The 17,290-nt window shown below is 46.5% G+C and overlaps 1 protein-coding gene across 2 annotated transcripts in view; it reads right to left on the bottom strand.

Annotated features, from left to right (window-relative positions):
- The window catches only part of PDE4B (phosphodiesterase 4B), a 176,094-nt gene that overhangs the window by 133,717 nt on the left and 25,087 nt on the right, over nucleotides 1-17,290 (bottom strand). Inside the window, exon 1 of one of the 2 annotated variants that reach the window (XM_063166285.1) lies at nucleotides 5,846-6,120. The exons of the other annotated variant lie outside the window; for it this stretch is intronic. Within the exon in view, the coding sequence (XP_063022355.1) occupies nucleotides 5,846-6,081 (236 nt within the window). The 5' untranslated portion in view covers nucleotides 6,082-6,120. Of the gene's footprint in view, nucleotides 1-5,845; nucleotides 6,121-17,290 lie in introns of those variants that run through there. 2 annotated transcript variants of the gene reach the window in all.

Here is a 17,290-nt window from a genome sequence, read left to right as displayed (position 1 = left end):
ATCCTCTGGGAATGTTTATTCCTCAGAGATTTGGACATGCAAGCACCAAAAAACTTATTTAAAGGGATTTAAACTTATTTAAAGGCGTTCAAACCTACTTAAAGATATTAAAACTCCAGAAACAATTTCTCTGAGAAGGAATCTGCTCCCTTCCTCTCTCCCCTTCCCAGGGCATGGCCGAATCCATCAAACTCCAGTTATTAATCCAAGGACCTGCTGTGTTTTGCTGGAATTCTGAACAGCTGGGCCCTATTTAACAGCATCTTTTCCCCCATATGTGGCCGGGGGATGAAGGAAGTTGCTCCTTTCTGTTTGCCATGGACTCAGCCAGGGCTGGGAGCCAATTTCCCTGGAGAGAGCAGATGCAGGGATGGCACAGCTGGCTCTGTCGTTGTTGTGTGGGCCTGTTTGTGTCTCCTCCTCACCTCCGTGTCCTCCTCCAAGTGCTGAGGAATTCTCCTTGGAGATGGAGACAGATGGGAGAACACGCTCAGCTGACAAAAAGTGAGGAACCTTCTGGTTTCCCCCCCCATCCTTTCCCTGCTCCCTTCAGTTTGTTTCTCCTGGAACTTTCAGTGGAGAATTGAGCAACACAGCACCCAATCCCAGCCCCAGCCTGGAAGAGGAACTGCTGGAAGCAGGAGAATCATCCTGCTTTCTTCCAAACTGGGAAAAGAAGCTCGCAATCACATCAACAGAGGGTGAGAAACACAAGCAGAGCAGCTCATCAAAGCACAGCCAAGGGTGTTTCCAACACTGAGATTTGGGAACGCATCCTGCTAAAAATGGAGCGCAGTGGGAACGGCTCCAGCAGCACATCCCGAAAAACCCCGGAATCCCGAGGGTGGGAAAGACCTCTGGGATCACCCAGCACCAGTGACAGACACTGCATTCAAAAGCAGGAGTCAGCTCCTCCAGGCCAAATCCTGGCAGAAGGTGGCCAGGAGAGCTTGGGTTTGGGGTGCTGGGATGGCAGCGCTGGGCAGGGCCCCCTCAGCAGAGTGGGACACCGGGGGTGGCACAGGGAGCCACCAGCAGCACCCGGGCACCTCCAGCAGCACCAAACCTCCAGAGAAATTCAGGGAACTTATCCCTGAATGGGAGCCACCAGGGGCACCTGAGCTCCTCCAGCAGCGCCAAACCTCCAGAGAAATTCATGGATCTTATCCATTAATGGGAGCCACCAGGGGCACCTGAGCTGCTCCAACAGCACCAAACCTACAGAGAAATTCATGGATCTTATCCCTGAATGGGAGCCACCAGGGGCACCTGAGCTGCTCCAACAGCACCAAACCTCTGAAGAAATTCATGGATCTTATCCATGAATGGGAGCCACCAGGAGCACCTGAGCTCCTCCAGCAGCACCAAACCTCCAGAGAAATTCATGGATCTTATCCCTGAATGGGAGCCACCAGCAGCACCTGAGCTCCTCCAGCAGCACCAAACCTCCAGAGAAATTCATGGATCTTATCCATTAATGGGAGCCACCAGGGGCACCTGAGCTCCTCCAACAGCACCAAACCTCCAGAGAAATTCATGGATCTATCAATTCCACCAGCACCAAACCCCTGGAGAAATTCATGGATCTTATCCATGAACGGGAGTCCCCAGGAGCACTTGGGCTCCTCCAGCAGCACCAAACCTCTGAAGAAATTCATGGATCTCATCCATTCCACCAGCACCAAACCTCTGGAGAAATTCATGGATCTTATCCATGAATGGGAGCCATCAGGAGCACCTGGGCTCCTCCACCACCACTCAACCTCTGAAGAAATTAATGGATCTTTCCAATTCCACCAGCACCAAACCTCTGGAGAAATTAATGGATCTTTCCAATTCCAGTGACCCACCAGGAGCACCTGAGCTCCTCCACCAGAGATATTCATGGATTTTATAATTTCCATCAGCAACAAACCTCTGGAGAAATTAATTGATATTATCAATTCCACCACCACTAAAACACTGGAGAAATTCATGGGTCTTATCAACCCCTGTTCCCCTCAGCAATTCCAAGTAAATACTCTCCAAAATTCCATCTTTCTGAAGCACCATTCCATGATCACAAACCAAAAGCCAACACAACAACTGGATCATTTCCATCCGCCTCCATGGGATTTTGCAGCTTCCAGGAATTCAAGAGCTCTGTTGTTACTCACCAGGCTTGGAAAAGTCTCAACTGGATTGTGCCATCTTATTTAACTCCCTGAATTCCTCCAGGGGAGATTGTTGTGCCATGAAAACAGAGCATGTTTTCAAAAAAAAAAAAAAAAAAAGATGGATTTAAAATAAAATTATTTCTATTTGATATTATACTTTGGAAAAGCAAATTGCTGGCTGTGTTTTAGCTGCAGTCAGGGATAGCCAAGAGAAAAAGCAGAGCAAAATTTCCTAAGATTTCATTTCTGTTCTGTATTTTCTTCCTCCATGAGGTAACAGGTAGCTATTAAATTATTTAAGCTAAATGTGAATTAATTTGGGAAAAATCCACAAAAATCTTAATTAAGAAAAGACAATCAGCATCATATTGTAGAAATCCCTTCTTTAAAAGCTCACCAGAGCCGTAATAAATAAAAATTGAATAAACAATTTAGGCTGGAGAAATATTCAGGGAATTCCAGGATGGTTTGGGTTCAAAGGGATTTTAAATCTCATCCCATTCCCATGAGCAGGGACACCTCCCACTGTCTCAAGCTGCTCCAAGCCTGTCCAACCTGGCCTTGAAGAGCTATTTATAATTTTGAGGCTAAATCCAGCAAAACAAAGGAATGAGTGTTATAAACTGCAGAGTGCACTTGGAAAACACTGAACTTTGGGATCTTCCAAGCATTGCTGTCAAGGACCTTGCTAGGGGGGTAAAATGGATGATATGAAGTTCTTGATTGGCAAAAATAAGATGGAAGAGATGTAAAAGTCAAAGATGTTTTTTAAAATTATTCCTTTGGATTCCTCAAGGTATGGATGGGCTGAGGGAGAGCAGACTGTGGGATGTGGAGTGGGAATGTGCTGGGATTTGGCTGGCAGGAGGAAGAGGTGAGGACCACCTGCAGGAGATGCTGCTCCCTCTCCAGTCACTCCAAAGGAAACTCGCCATGAACAGAATTTTCATGGCTTCTGCCTGCCTTTCTCCCCATAAAATCCCCCAAAATGCACCAAGGGATCCGACGGGAATTATCAAAGGAAGAAGGAGCATTTGGAATTCTGGGATCTCCCAGGCAGAACTGCCAGATGCAAGTGAGGAACGAGCCTGGTGGATCCTGGTGGAGGAAAACCCCAAAGGAGAAGGTTTTACAGAGGTTTTATGCAGTTCTTTTATGGGAATGAAGCATCTGGAGATGGGATGCAGGGTTTGGAGCAGGCAGGGATGAGGCTGGCACAGGTCTGGAGGTCACTGTGCTGAACACAGTGGGAACAGCCTTTCCCTGAGGAAAAGAATCATTTGGATCATGGAAATACTTGAATCATGGCCTTATTCTAAAAAAAACAAACCTCAATATTGCTTTCCTTTTTTTCCTGGGCAAGATGTGTCTGGATATGGGAGTATGGGAGCAGCCTGTGGTGACACAGATTCCATCAGCACCAGCAGGAGGAGGGAATTGCCATGTACTGTCAGAAAAGCAGGAAAACGTCTGGAAAAGGCCATAATTTCAAAGGGAAAGAGGAATGAGGGAAGGCAGAAAACTGGAAACCAGGAAAAGGAGCAGAAGATTCCCCAAAAAATGGCATCAATGTGGTGAAAATGCTGATTTACCCCCCGCCCAGAGTGAGGAAGTTCTCTGGTTAGGAGGCTGGAGAAGTTACAGATTCCATAAAATCCAGCACAGATGGATTCCCTGGCTTGGCACTGCCCATTTATTCCCGAGGCAATTCCTCCCCAGCCCCCACAAAGGGCACCTTACGTAAGTGGCATTTGCCTGGGCACAGGTGAGGCTGCTCCGTGCCCTCACCCCAACCCCAGAATTCCCCAGCACATCCAGGGGCTCAGCTGGACCCCACAGCACACAGGGAACACCCTCCAGACACTGCAAGGAAATGCTGGAACACAGGGAAATACTGAACATTAATTGAAATATTTAAATTAAATTTCAGCTGGCTTCGGTGTGTGGTTTGTGTTGAGGGTGTGCTCACACTCAAACATTTTTTGGAACCTTTTCAGAGTGATTTTCTTATTTCTACATTTATTTCTTTCTTATCTAAGCTTAAAACAGCTCCAAATCACCTAAAAATTGAGTTGAAAACCTTTCCTTTTTTCCATTTAGAGGGATCCCACCTCCTTTACGAGCTGATCCAAGTTCCATCTCCAAAGGAAATATCTGAATTCTTTTTTCACCGCACACCACAGATGCTGAGCCTGGTCCCATCCTGCTCCCTAATTCCCAGCTGGAGCATCTTTCCCTCATTTCCCTGGATAGGCTGCTGGGACCAGATGAGCTCCATGACAGATGTTCCAGGGAATTAATGTGAAAAACCCCAAACACCAGTGACTCTGAGCAATTAAAATCCCCACGAACACTCTGGAGCTGCTGCAGCTCATAACCAGATTGAGGTTGTTATTGCTGCTTGGATTTAAAGAAAAAAACAAACCAAAACCAATCAACAAACAAAAAAGCAGAAATTCTGCAGGATTCCAGAATTCTAAAGGAATGGGAAAGTAATGGATTTATGGCTGTGTGAGGAAGGATTAAAAAATTCACATAACTCAAAGTTTTCTGGTTCAATTCCCACACTCAACTGGTGCGTATTTTGGGATTTAAAAGGTGGATCCTGCAAGAGGAAATTTAGGAAATGAATCAGTGAGATCCTCATGGATTTTCCTGGATTTTATTTCATCTTTTGATGGCTGTTTATGGCTTAAGCAGGATAAATGACCCTCAGAGGCAGCCCCAATCAGCTGTAATGGCATCTAAATTGACTGTTTGGGGTTAGAGATCTGTGGGGAGGGAAAAGAAGCCTCCCAGACAGGATTCCCATGGGAAAAAAGGTGGAAAGGAGGGAGATTTGTAGCCAGCAAAAACTGTCTCCAAGCCTTTTTCAGGATTTAGCTCCAAGAGTGCCCTGCTCCAATCATCCTGAGCTGAGAGAGAGAAGAAAAAAAATGTGCCCTGAAGTCTCTGAGTTCCTGAGCTCTGAGATGAATTCCTGGGCTCTGAAATGTGTTCTGAGATTAATTCATGGGTCCTGAGATGAATCCATGGGCTCAGGAATGAGCCCTGGAATCAATTCATGGTGCCTGAAATGAATTGGTGGGCTCTGAGATGAACTGATGGGCTCAGAAATGAGTGCCTGGTTCTGAAATGAATTCACAGGTCCTGAAACGAATTGATAGGCTCTGACACAAATTCCTGGGTTCTGGAATGAATTCATGAGCTCTGAGATGAATTTCTGGGTTCTGAAATCAATTGATGGGCTCTGAGATGAATTCCTGGGCTCTGAAATCAATTCACGGGCTCTGAGATGAATTCCTGGGCTCTGTCATGAACTCATGAGCTCTGAAATAATTCCATCGGTTCTGAAATGCACTAATGGGCTACGAAATACATTCAGGGGTCATGAAATGAATTCCTGGGCTCTGCAGTGGAGCCCCGGGCTCTCCCACACGAGCACACGGCGCCTGGCAAAGTTGCCGGCTGCTGCCTTTGTTCCCGGGAATAAAGGGCTGGATTCCTCGCGGAGAACGGCGGCCGAGCGAGGGCCGAGGCCCCGCACTCAGCATCCCCCGGCCGCTTTTCTGCTCCATTCCCCGCCGGCAGAACCCACCGAGGACCCGCGCTCCCTCTCCCCACTCCAAACCACAGCTCCGCTGGTTTGAAACCCAGTTTCAACCCAGTTTAAACCCGGCAGGGCTTACCATGTGTGCGCCACCGTGAAGCGACGGCGCTGGCGGATGCTTTTATTCACCAGCAACTTTCTGAAAAAGCAGGGAGAGTTCCTGGGCGAGCTGCGAGGAGAAATCTTTGGCGACGTGGGTCTGTTCCCGGGCAGCTTGGGCAGCTCCAGCTCCAGGTGCATCTGCTCCTTGAAAGTCCTGATGTAAACCTCGGCCTCGGGAGTGGCGAGCTCCCGGGAAGGCTCCCTGGCCGTCATCGCTGCGGGCGCTCAGCGGCGGCCACGGCCGCGCATCCCCCGAGCGGCCGGCGCGGAGCTGGCCCCGCTCACGGCCCGGGCAGCGGCCGCGGGATCCGCCAGCGCCGCCGCACAGCCCCGGCTGCTCCTGCGAGGATGCTCCCGCTGCTGCTGCGGCCGCTCATGAAAAATTCATCAGCCTCTGCTCCAGCATCCCGCCCTCCCCGAGCGGGAACAGCGGCGCGATTTCAGGGATCAGTCAGGGAATCGCGCTCTGCTCCAGCATCCCGCCCTCCCCGAGAGATTTCAGGGATCAGTCAGGGAATCGCGCTCTGCTCCAGCATCCCGCCCTCCAGGAGCGATCAGGGCTGGGATTTCAGGGATCAGTCAGGGAATCGCGCACTGCTCCAGCATCCCGCACTCCCCGAGAGATTTCAGGATCAGTCAGGGAATCGCGCACTGCTCCAGCATCCCGCACTCCCCGAGAGATTTCAGGATCAGTCAGGGAATCGCGCTCTGCTCCAGCATCCCGCCCTCCAGGAGCGATCAGAGCTGGGATTTCAGGACCGGCCCCGGGCACGGCGCTCCCAGGCCGGGCTCTCGTTGAGAATTGTTTTGCCCGCACGGCGCCGGCTCCACCCCAGCCGCGCTCATCGGCTCGGGGTTATTTTGGCAGCCGGACTCTGTCCTGCCCTGCCCCAGGAGATTTTGAGGACCTGCCCAACATCCCGATGCTGCTCCCCGGCTATGGGAGGGATGGGAGAGCGCTAAGAGTGGGATAAAGGCTAAAAGGGAACAAAACCAAAGGGATTCTGTTCTGCAGGAATTCCTGCTCCATGGAAAGGCTCCACTGTCCTGGGATGCAGAGCCAAAGTGTCCAAGCTCTGCCAAATCAAAGGATGGGGGAGCTGGCAGCTCCCTGCCAATTCCAGTAATTTTTAGAGTCTATGCATTTAAAACAGAAAAAACTCAGGAATTTTATCTCTTGATAGAAACACCATGAAAGCAAGTTCTACTTTTCCAAGGATAAAAAGCAACATTCAGGTAAGGAAGTTAAAGACAAGGAGTGTAAGAGCACAATAAATCCCTGAGGGACTTTTTAAACTGGTCAAAATAAGGTGACCAAAAGTGCAAATACAAGAAATGTTTTTAAAGGAGGAAGACTCAGGGAGAGCACATAAGGAAAGTACTCTGGTTGCACCATGCAGGCATCAATTACAGCAAATCCCTGCCCAGTGGGTTTTCCATCAAATATCCCAAAACTCCTGCCAGGAACACCAGCGTGCCTTCCTCAGCTTCCAGCAAAGCCTCATCATAGAGAACTTCCCTGGAGAGGAGCTCCCAGACACTCCACCCCACCTGCCCTGTGCCCTATCCCAGTTATCAAAAACCAAAATAAACCGAAATATCTGCCCAAGCCTCGCTGAGGGCACTGGAACTGCAGTGGGATTGAATCCTGAGAGCTTCAGGCAGCAGCACAAGGGGGATATTGGATGATTTAGGAATTCTGGTGTGGTGGGCTGGGATCTGTGACTCCACTGACAGGCAGGGACAGACCAAGGGGAGCCCGGGAGCTGAAGGGGGAATCAAATCCACACACATGCTTTGGAGCTGGAATTCCTACCAGAAAGAAACCTGGAATTCCAAACAGAAACAACAAAAAAATGGAACTCCAAACAGACATAAAAAATAGGATTCCTAACAGAAATATAAAATGAAATTTCCAAGAGAGATAAACAATGGAATTCCAAACAGAAGTAAAAATGAACTTTCTAACTCTAATGAGATGTTGGAGGGAGTTTGTGAGGATACAGCTGCTGTTGGAGAAATTTCCATGCCCTTCCCTAAAGCTTTTCAAAGGGCAGGGAGAGCAGAGGGAAATCCCATTTCAAAAGCAATAAAACTGTTTTCCAAAGTGTCCATTAAGGAAGCGTTTCCCATCCTTTGGCCATCCATAAAGCAGAAATGAACCGGCAGCCCCCTGGCCAAGGTCCTGTGCTGAGATGGGCAGAGATGCCAGAGAATGGAGCAGATGAGGAGGGAGAGGAGCCTGGGGGAGGAAGAAAGGCTCCATTCCCTGGGGGAAGCAGGAGAGGGAACACAAAGTGCCATCCATTGGAATGCCAGAGCTTCTCCAAGCTCAGCTGGCCCGGAGCACTTTGGAGGCTGATCCTGAGCACAGGTGATGTTTCCAGCACCTTCCAGCTCCTGGTGCCAATAGATCCACATTTCCCTGACAAAATTCCCTGGGAAAGGTCCCAGCAGAGCTCTCCTGGAGTTCCAGCTCCCACTCCTCACAATGCCAGCTCCTGGTGTTCCACACACACAGGACCCTGCAGCCAACATCTCCCAGTTCTCCAGGGATTTACAGCTTGGAATTCTGGCCAGACACAAATTCTCCAGGGATTTACAGCTTGGAATTCTGGCCAGACACGCTGCTTCACTCCAGGATGAGCCAAGAGGAGGTGAGAAGCAGACACTGGAGCTAACTCCAGGAAAGCTGGGATCTGAAAGTCCTGGCAGGAACTCCCTGTGTTTGCAGGGAATAGAGAGCACCCAGGGCAGCAGAGCTTCTGGGGGTCATGGAATCTGGGAATGGTTTGGGTGGGAAGGGAACTGAAATCCCACCCAGTGCCACCCCTGCCATGGCAGGGACACCACCCACTGTCCCAGCCTGGCCTTGGGCACAGCCAGGGATCCAGGGCAGCCACAGCAAATCTGGGAATTCCAGCCCAGCCAGGAATTCCTTCCCACTATCCCATCTCAATGTACCCACTTCCAGCTTCCAGCCATTCCCTGTGTGCTGTCCCTCCATCCCTGTCCCCAGCCCCTCTGCAGCTCTCCTGGAGCCCCTTCAGGCCCTGCCAGGGTCTCTGGGCTCTCCCTGGATCCTTCTCCTCTCCAGGTGAGCACCCCCAGGTGTCCCAGCCTGGCTCCAGAGGGGCTCCAGCCCTGCAGCAGCTCCATGGGTTCCTCTGGGCTCTCTCCAGCAGCTCCAGGTGCTGCTGATGTTGTCCCCAGGGCTGGGGCAGCTCTGCAGGTGGGGCCTCGCCTGAGCAGGGCAGATCCAGCCCAGTCTCATCCACCATCACCCCCAACCCTTCTCCCAGGGCTGTTTCCCATCTGTTCATCCCAAGCCTGACCCTGGGTTTACAAATGAAAACGATTCCCTGAAGAGCCCAGAACACCCTGCACTGCTCTGTCCATCCCCACACATTGCTGTCTGCAGCCCAAGATAACAATTCCATCACAACAGGGAGCAGAAATATGAAGGAATTGTTGAGGAGGCGGAAAAGATGATTGAAGGAAAGTGCCTGGCAGGAAAATGAGACCACTTGGAAGAAAAAGGACAATTAAGGAAACTTTCAGAAGTTTAAGTGCATTTGGGTGAGATTCCATCCCCGCTTCCCAACTCGCTGAAGAGTCTGGAAGTGCTGAAGTTTCAAGATATTTGATTAAAATAACTGATAGGGTGGGAAACAACATTTCCAAGCCTGCAACTCCTCATCCACAGCTGATCCTGAGTGTGCTGAGAGCAATTGCTAAGCAACAAGAACACATCTTTCTTCCTCAGCAGCACCATTATTCACCTGTTCCCAGTGCTGATAGTCAGGATGCAGTAAAGCACCAGGGACAGGGAATTCTGGAGTGTCCTACAGGCTCCAGTAGCAAAGGAAAAGCTTTCAGCTGACTTCTCACAGCACTTTCTGCCAGGGGCAGAGCAATTGGAAAATTCTTCCTCAGAGCACATTTAGATAAAAACAGTCAGGAATTCCCCTCTCTTACTCCAGCCCCTGTTCCATCCATCCCCAGGGCATCCCAAAAAGGTTCCACCAGCCCCACAGCAAATTAATTACAGAAATTATTTCAAGGGACTGTGCTTTGCTGCTGCTACTTGGGCTTCTTTTTCCAAGCAAGGGAACCCAGGGGAAAACATATTTTTAATCAAGTACAAAGTCTCCTTTCCAGAAATCCTGGCTGATAGAATTCCCCCTTTAACAGGAAAAATAAAATCTTTATTAAACTTCTAAACAATCTGAAAATTAAGATTTTTTTTCTTTATAAAATAAAAATCACAGATCCCCTCTGTGTGTTTTGATGCTGCTCAGAAATTTTTATTTAATCCATGGAATATCCATGTGCTCCTACAGCAACAGGGGCTGTTCCTAGAGCCCCTTCCTTCCTTCCTTAGTTCTGGAATTACTTGGAAGGTCCCCCATACACAGCAGCATTTCCTTGGCTTAAATCAGGCCCAGGATTGGAAAGGTCAGGAGAGATGGACAATTCCAAACATTTAGAAAAGCTGAGGATGCTCAAGGGAGGATTCAACCCCTTAAAATCCCTTTTAGACTAAAATTAGACCACATTTGATAGGAAAAAAAGCCCATTATTGGGCCAGGACATGATGGGATCTCACAGCACCATCCCTACTTAAGGTGGATTTCTGCCAAATGGGTTGGGAAAGGATCCACGATGGAATTCCAGGAGAGAAATTCCAGGAGCCAACCAGCTCCATTAGCTCTGGGAGAGATGAACACGAGCCTGGAGAGGAGGCAGGGAGATCAGCCAAAGCTCTTTCCCAGTAGGAAATAAAAGGAAGGGAGGAATGTCTGGGTTTGGGAAAGAGTGGGAAAACGAGATTTTGAGGAAAAGCAAACCTAGCTAAGGCAGGAGAAAACCCTACAAAATAACAACTTCTTCTTGGACTAAACCAACATGGAGACTGGAGATAAAAAAAATAAGGAATGAAAGCGCAGAGAATACAGGAATTGTCATTTGTACTGGAAAATAACTGGGTTACAGAGCCAGCAGCAGAGCACAGAATAAATCTGTGGTGGAAATGTCACAGCAGTGACAGGGATGTGATCCTGAGCTCAGCCCCTGAGGCAGCAGCTGGAGCTGCCAGGATGAGGCAGCACCAGGAATAAATCACAGCAACCCCGGCAGAGGAGACAGGCAGAGACGGAGAAAAAGGATCAGAGGGAGAAATGTCTGCAGCAAGACAAGGAAAACATCAAGGAGCTGGGAGCTGGAGGAGGAGAGCAGCCGGGAGAGGAGAAGGCAGGGAATGAGGCTTGCATGTGGAACTGGAAGGGGATTGAAATGTCAGGACAAGGAATGACAGCGAGGCTTGGAGGGAGAGCAGTGGCTGTGAGGAAAGAGAGGGGAAGGAGGCAGGGATGGGGAAAGGGGAGCTGGGAGCAGCTCCGTGAAAAGCAGGAAAACATCCCCAGGAAATGCAAGGGACTGCAGGGAAGGATGTGTTTGTGGCACAGAACCCTCTGTGGTGGGGACCCACACAGAACCCTTTGTGTACAAACCCCTTTGATTGTGGGACCTCTGCAGGGATGGAGAGCTCTGGAGACACAACAGGAGTGGAGAAAAGGGGAAAAGAAAGGGGAGGAGCAGGGAAGGGGCTGACATGAGAGGAAGTGATATAAAATAGAAGCCATATTTTCCCTTATTTCCCTTCCATCACATCCAAGAGATGCCCTGTGCCCATCCCAGGTGACTGCCACTAATTCCAGAACTAGACTAGTCCTGGTTAATTCCACTCCACCCCAGTCCCAGTTTCACGTCAGCTCTCTCAAATCTGCTTCCAGGCCCGACCTAAACACCACATTGTCATTTTAACCACCCCACCCAACCCTGGGGATTAAAAAGGTGCTTTCACCTGAAAACTAGAAATTCACCACTGGGATTTGAGCTGCACTGGATCAGCCACATCTCCAGAACACCCAAACCAAAGCCAGGGTTTAACAGGACAAAAATGGAACAGCAAAGACATTTTGGGGAGCATCATCCCTTGATCTGTGGGGGTGCTGATGTCTCCCAGAGACAAAGGGGATGTCCCTGGATCCCTGGCAGTGTCCAAGGCCAGGCTGGACAAGGCTTGGAGCACCTGGGATAGGGGAAGGTGTCCCTGCCCATGGCATGACATGAGAAGATCCTTAAAATCCCTCCCAACTCAAACCAGTCTGAAATTCTATACAATAAAAAAAATCTTCAACCCTCACTCATCATCTCCTTTTAACAGAAGGCTGAACAAATCCCAGGAAAATCTTTCCAGCCCAAAAGCAGAAGGCTTCATGGTGTTCAGCTGGTCAATTTTTAAGGAAAAAAACTCCCCCAAAAGCACCTGCCTTTGCATCTGCTGCCTCACAGGCTGAGCTGCTAAAAGATGGCTCCACAACAGAAAACTGGAAATAAATTACATGTTTAAGGCTTTTCCTTCTCCTTCCCTGAAAGTTTCCTGCAGCAAGAGAAGCAGGAATCCATCCCTAATTACAGGTTTAAATGACAAACTCCCCACGTTTGAGAGGCAAAAAAATTAATAACAATCCACTGTTATTTAGATTCCTGTTGAGAGATGAGGTTGTTTTATATCTAATAAAAAAAGATAATTTGAAATTATCAAATTGTCAAAGATATCAAAGATAGTTTGAAATTATCCAGTCTGGATCTCCATTCAATTCCCACAGATTTGGGGAGCCTGGAATTTTTGGGAAGGGAATTTTTGGTTGGGAAATCAACCAAAAACTGAACTAAACCAACCAAAAGCTGAATTAAACCAACCAAAAGCTGAACTAAACCAACCAAAAGCTGAACAAAACCATAAGTTTTCCAGTATTAAAACACCCAGAATCTCAACAAGGCTAAGAAAACCAAAAATAATTTCCAGATGAGTCCCAAAAGATCAATTGCATCTTTAGGAAATATTCCCTGGGAGTGGTTGGGTGCTCATCTGCTCACCCTGAATTGATCCCCCATGTCAGGCAGGCCCTGCCTCTGTCCGAGCTGAGCTTTCCAAGGCGTTCCCTGGCACAGGAAATTATTTGCATTCAGCACACGCATGCAGGGTTTGGGGAGAACAGCAAACCTGGTGCCTTTCCCTTCCCATTTGTCCTAAACTGGATTTGGAACAGTTTTTTCCATATTAAATCCCCCACAAAACACAATTTATCTGCCAAAAAATACAACTTCATACCACGCTGTGATGCCCCTTTTTTCTTACAGGTATTTCTCCTGTTCCCTCCTAGTAACTGGGAATAAATTGATATTTATAAGTTCATTATAAATTTATATCATTTAGATTTTATTATCAAATTATATAAGCCACCAGGGTGTGATGTAAGAAGGGAATTTGCTTAGCAACTTGGGATTGTGCCTGATTTATTCCCAGAGAACACTGAAATGCCTTCTATATATCCAGAGTGAGTAATCCCATATGTCAGAGCAATCTGTATTAATTGTGATTATTTCCTCATTTCACAGCTATAGATTACAGAAGGTATTTGTAATATATTATAAAAAAAAAATCAATTTATTCCTCACAGGCAGAGACCTCTAGGGTGACTCCAGAGAAAGGACAAGCTGATGGGAAAACTCTAAAAATTTTGTATATCTTGATGAGAAAAGGTTTTGTGTTAAATACAGAGATGGAGCAGGGAATATTCCCTCCTGGAAAGGCTTTTCCAGCCCAGGGCAGGGGTGGAATCTCCATTTCTGGTGGGATTTAAAAGCTCTGTGTGGATGTGGCACTTGGGGACACGGATGGATTTGGTGACCTCAGAAGCTTTTCCAACCCAAACAATTCCTTCAGTTTTTAATACAACGACAAATACGGAAAAGAAATCCAAAATATTGCTCTGTCACTTCTTGGTGCTACCAAATAATCCCCTGGATCTAATCCAGACACCCACTTTGCCCAGCCATTTTTGCATCCTGCCATGGATTCCCATGGAAAACTGCCCCAAAAAAAGACAAAAAAGGAATTTTGGAGCACCCTCCTCTTCCTTGCCACAAAAGGACTGAAATCATCTTCACCAACCCACAAATTTCTCTGATATTGGTCCCACAATGGCTGAGGAACAGAAAATTACACCTTTCATCCAAAGTTGTGTATTTCCCTCCTGCTTTCCCAGACTTTCAGTTGATTTACACAAATAATCCCAGTTTCATTCCAGAAATTTTATTTCTTTGTGTCTCAGCTCATCTCCCCCTTATCAGCTCCCTCAGATTAACCAGAATCAGGTTTATAAAGTGGATTTTTTTACAGCTATTTTTCCCTAAGGAATTCCAGGCAAAACCCCCAACATTCCCTGCCCCACAGCTCCCAGCTCTGCCAGTGCCTCGCGTTTTGGAGCTGGGAAAGGGCAGGATTTGCTCTGCTGACAGAATCCCCGGGAAGCTTTGTCCAGTATGGCTTAATTAAAGGAATCAATCCACAGCCAGAACTCCTCGAGAGCAGCTCGGTGCCACTGCCAGCAGAAACAGGGTCAGGGAGGGGTGGCTGGGGCTGGCCAAGAAAAACAAAAATTCCATGATTTTTTAAAGGGATTAACGTCTCCCGCGCTGGGTAAAAGCCCCTGCAGCTGGGGTGAGGCAGCAGCAAGGGACAATCCTGCATTCCCAATCCTCTGCTTCCTCCCAGGGACATTCCCAGGGCTCTCCAGGCCTCTGCTCCAAATATTCCAGCAGGGAATTGCTTTTTACAAAAGGGAAAGCTGGAAATATTCCAGATGGAGGTACTGAAAACACATCAGGAAAGGTCCAAAGGCATCGCAGCCTCCCAGGGCCAGGTGGACCAAGAGGAATTTGGGAAACTCAGGGAGCAACTTGGCCACAAGTGTTTAAAAGTGGGATTTATAGGTGGATTTTGGGGAGTTCTGCTGGGAAATCACAAAATCATGGAATCACAGAAGCATTAAGGTTGGGAAAGACCTTTAGGATCAGCAAGTCTGACCATCAGCCAGCACCACCTCCATGTCCACCACTGACCGTGTCCTCAGGTGTTACAAACTAAAAACTGAATGAAACCAACCAAAAACTGAATGAAACCAACCAAAAACTGAAGGAAAACAACCAAAAACTGAACAAAACCAACCAAAAACTGAAGGAAAATAACCAAAACTGAACTAAACCAACCAAAAACTGGACAAAACCAGCCAAATCCTGAACCAAAATAACCAGTTTTCAGTTTAAAAACTGAAGCAATCAGTTTCTTTCTGTTAAAAAACTGAAGAAAATCAACCGAAACCTAAACAAAACCAACCAAAACCTAAACTAAACCAACAAAAAACTGAACTAAACCAACCAGCAACTGAACTAAGCCAACCAACAACTGAACTAAGCCAACCAACAACTGAACTAAACAAATAAAAAACTGAAGGAAAATAACAAAAAACTGAGCTAAACCAACCAAAAACTGAACTAAACCAGCCAAATCCTGAACTAAAATAACCAGTTTTTCAGTTAAAAAACAGAAGTAACCAGGGTTTTTTTCAGTTAAAAAGCTGAAGAAAATCAACCAAAACCTAAACAAAACCAATCAAATTAGGAACAAAACCAACCAAAAAAACGGAACAAAACCAACCAAAAACTGAATGAAACCAATCAAAAACTGAAGGAAAATAACAAAAAACTGAACTAAACCAACCAAAAACTGGACAAAACCAGCCAAATCTTGAACTAAAATAACCAGCTTTTCAGTTAAAAACTGAAGTAATCAGGGTTTTTTTCAGTAAAAAAGCTGAGGAAAACCAACCAAAACCTAAACAAAACCAATCAAATTTGGAATAAAACCAACAAAAAACCTGAACTAAACCAACAAACAATTGAACTAAGCCAACCAAAAACTGAACTAAACAAATAAAAAACAGAAGGAAAATAATCAAAAACTGAACTAAACCAACCAAAAACTGAACTAAACCAGCCAAATCCTGAACCAAAATAACCAGTTTTTCAGTTTAAAAACTGAAGTAATCAGGTTTTTTTCTGTTAAAAGACTGAAGAAAACCAATCAAAACCTAAACAAAACCAATCAAATTTGGAATAAAACCAACCAAAAACTGAACTAAGCCAACCAAAAACTGGACAAAACCAGCCAAATCCTGAACAGAAAAAACCAGTTTTTCAGTTAAAAAACTGAAGTAACCAAGTTTTTTTTTTAGTTAAAAAGCAGAAGACGACCAATCCAATTCGAAACAACACCAACCAAAAACTGAACTAAACCAACCAAAAACTGAACTAAGCCAACCAAAAACTGAACTAAGCCAACCAAAAAGGAACAAAACCAACCAAAAACTGAACTAAGCCAACCAAAAACTGAACTAAGCCAACCAAAAAAAAGGAACAAAACCAACCAAAAACTGAACTGAACCAATCAAATTCTGAATAAAAACAACAAGAAAAGGAACAAAACCGACCAAAAACTGATCAAGAACACAACTCTGATGCTGGAGCCACGGGAGGGTTTGGGCTGGGAGGGCTGCAGAGCTCAGCTCACCCCAGGGATGGATGCCCTGCAGCAGCCGGGCCCAGCGGGTTGTGCAGGTGAAAACAAACGGGGTTTGCTCTTTCCCTGGAGATGAGTTATCATTAGTCAGAAAATCCTGTCAACTTCGTGTCTGATTCAGCTTTTCCATCAACTCTATTTCCATAATTTTCATTTATTTTCTCTGCTAGCGAGGGTGAAGTTTGAAGAAAATATTTCAGAAGCTTCGTTGTCTTCTGCTGATTAACAGTGACTCATTTCTTCCCCTTCCACACACATCCCAAGCTGTCTTTTTGCACTCAGGATTGAGGTGTATAATTAAAATTGAATCATTAAAAGCCTTTTTTTTTTGTGTGCTTCTGTTTCCAACCACTTTCATCTCCAGGCAAAACCCTGCAGCTCTGAACTAACAGGCTCATCCTTGATAAAATTATTGGGATCACCTTGCAATTCACACAAAAAGGGGATGTTATGTGGAGTATTTGGAGTAAAATTCAATGAATTCAATAAATGGAAAGGAATTAAAAGATTAGGTGGCAACAACAAAATACAAGTTGTGGACAACAAGTGATGTTGAAATAACCATAATTTTAATTCCTGACCTATGATTAATCCATCTTAAAATTCCTCTGGGTAACTACACCTCATATTAATCATAGCTCTTTTATTTAGGCCTCCAAGAAAACATAAAGATACAGGTTTTTGAAGCTGCAAGAGCTTCAGAAACTGATGGCACCAGCCAAAATCTAAATATAGGCAGACAAAACACTTCTCTGGGTATTTTTAGCTGAGAAGTAACAGCAGACTCAAGTCAGAGAGAGCAAAATCACCTTTTTTTCCCAGGTTTTTTTTTGGGATAGGTTGACATTTGCAATGACACAGCAGCGGCGACCTTGGGATATTTGGCCTGCCCACGTCTTTTTTTGATAGAAAGGAGTTTTGGGGTTTATTTTG

The sequence above is a fragment of the Melospiza melodia genome, chromosome 11, assembly GCF_035770615.1.
Source record: "Melospiza melodia melodia isolate bMelMel2 chromosome 11, bMelMel2.pri, whole genome shotgun sequence".
Taxonomy (NCBI): Eukaryota; Metazoa; Chordata; class Aves; order Passeriformes; family Passerellidae; genus Melospiza; species Melospiza melodia.
Note: the sequence above shows the minus strand (reverse complement) of the source record. Positions and strands in the feature narration are given on the sequence as shown.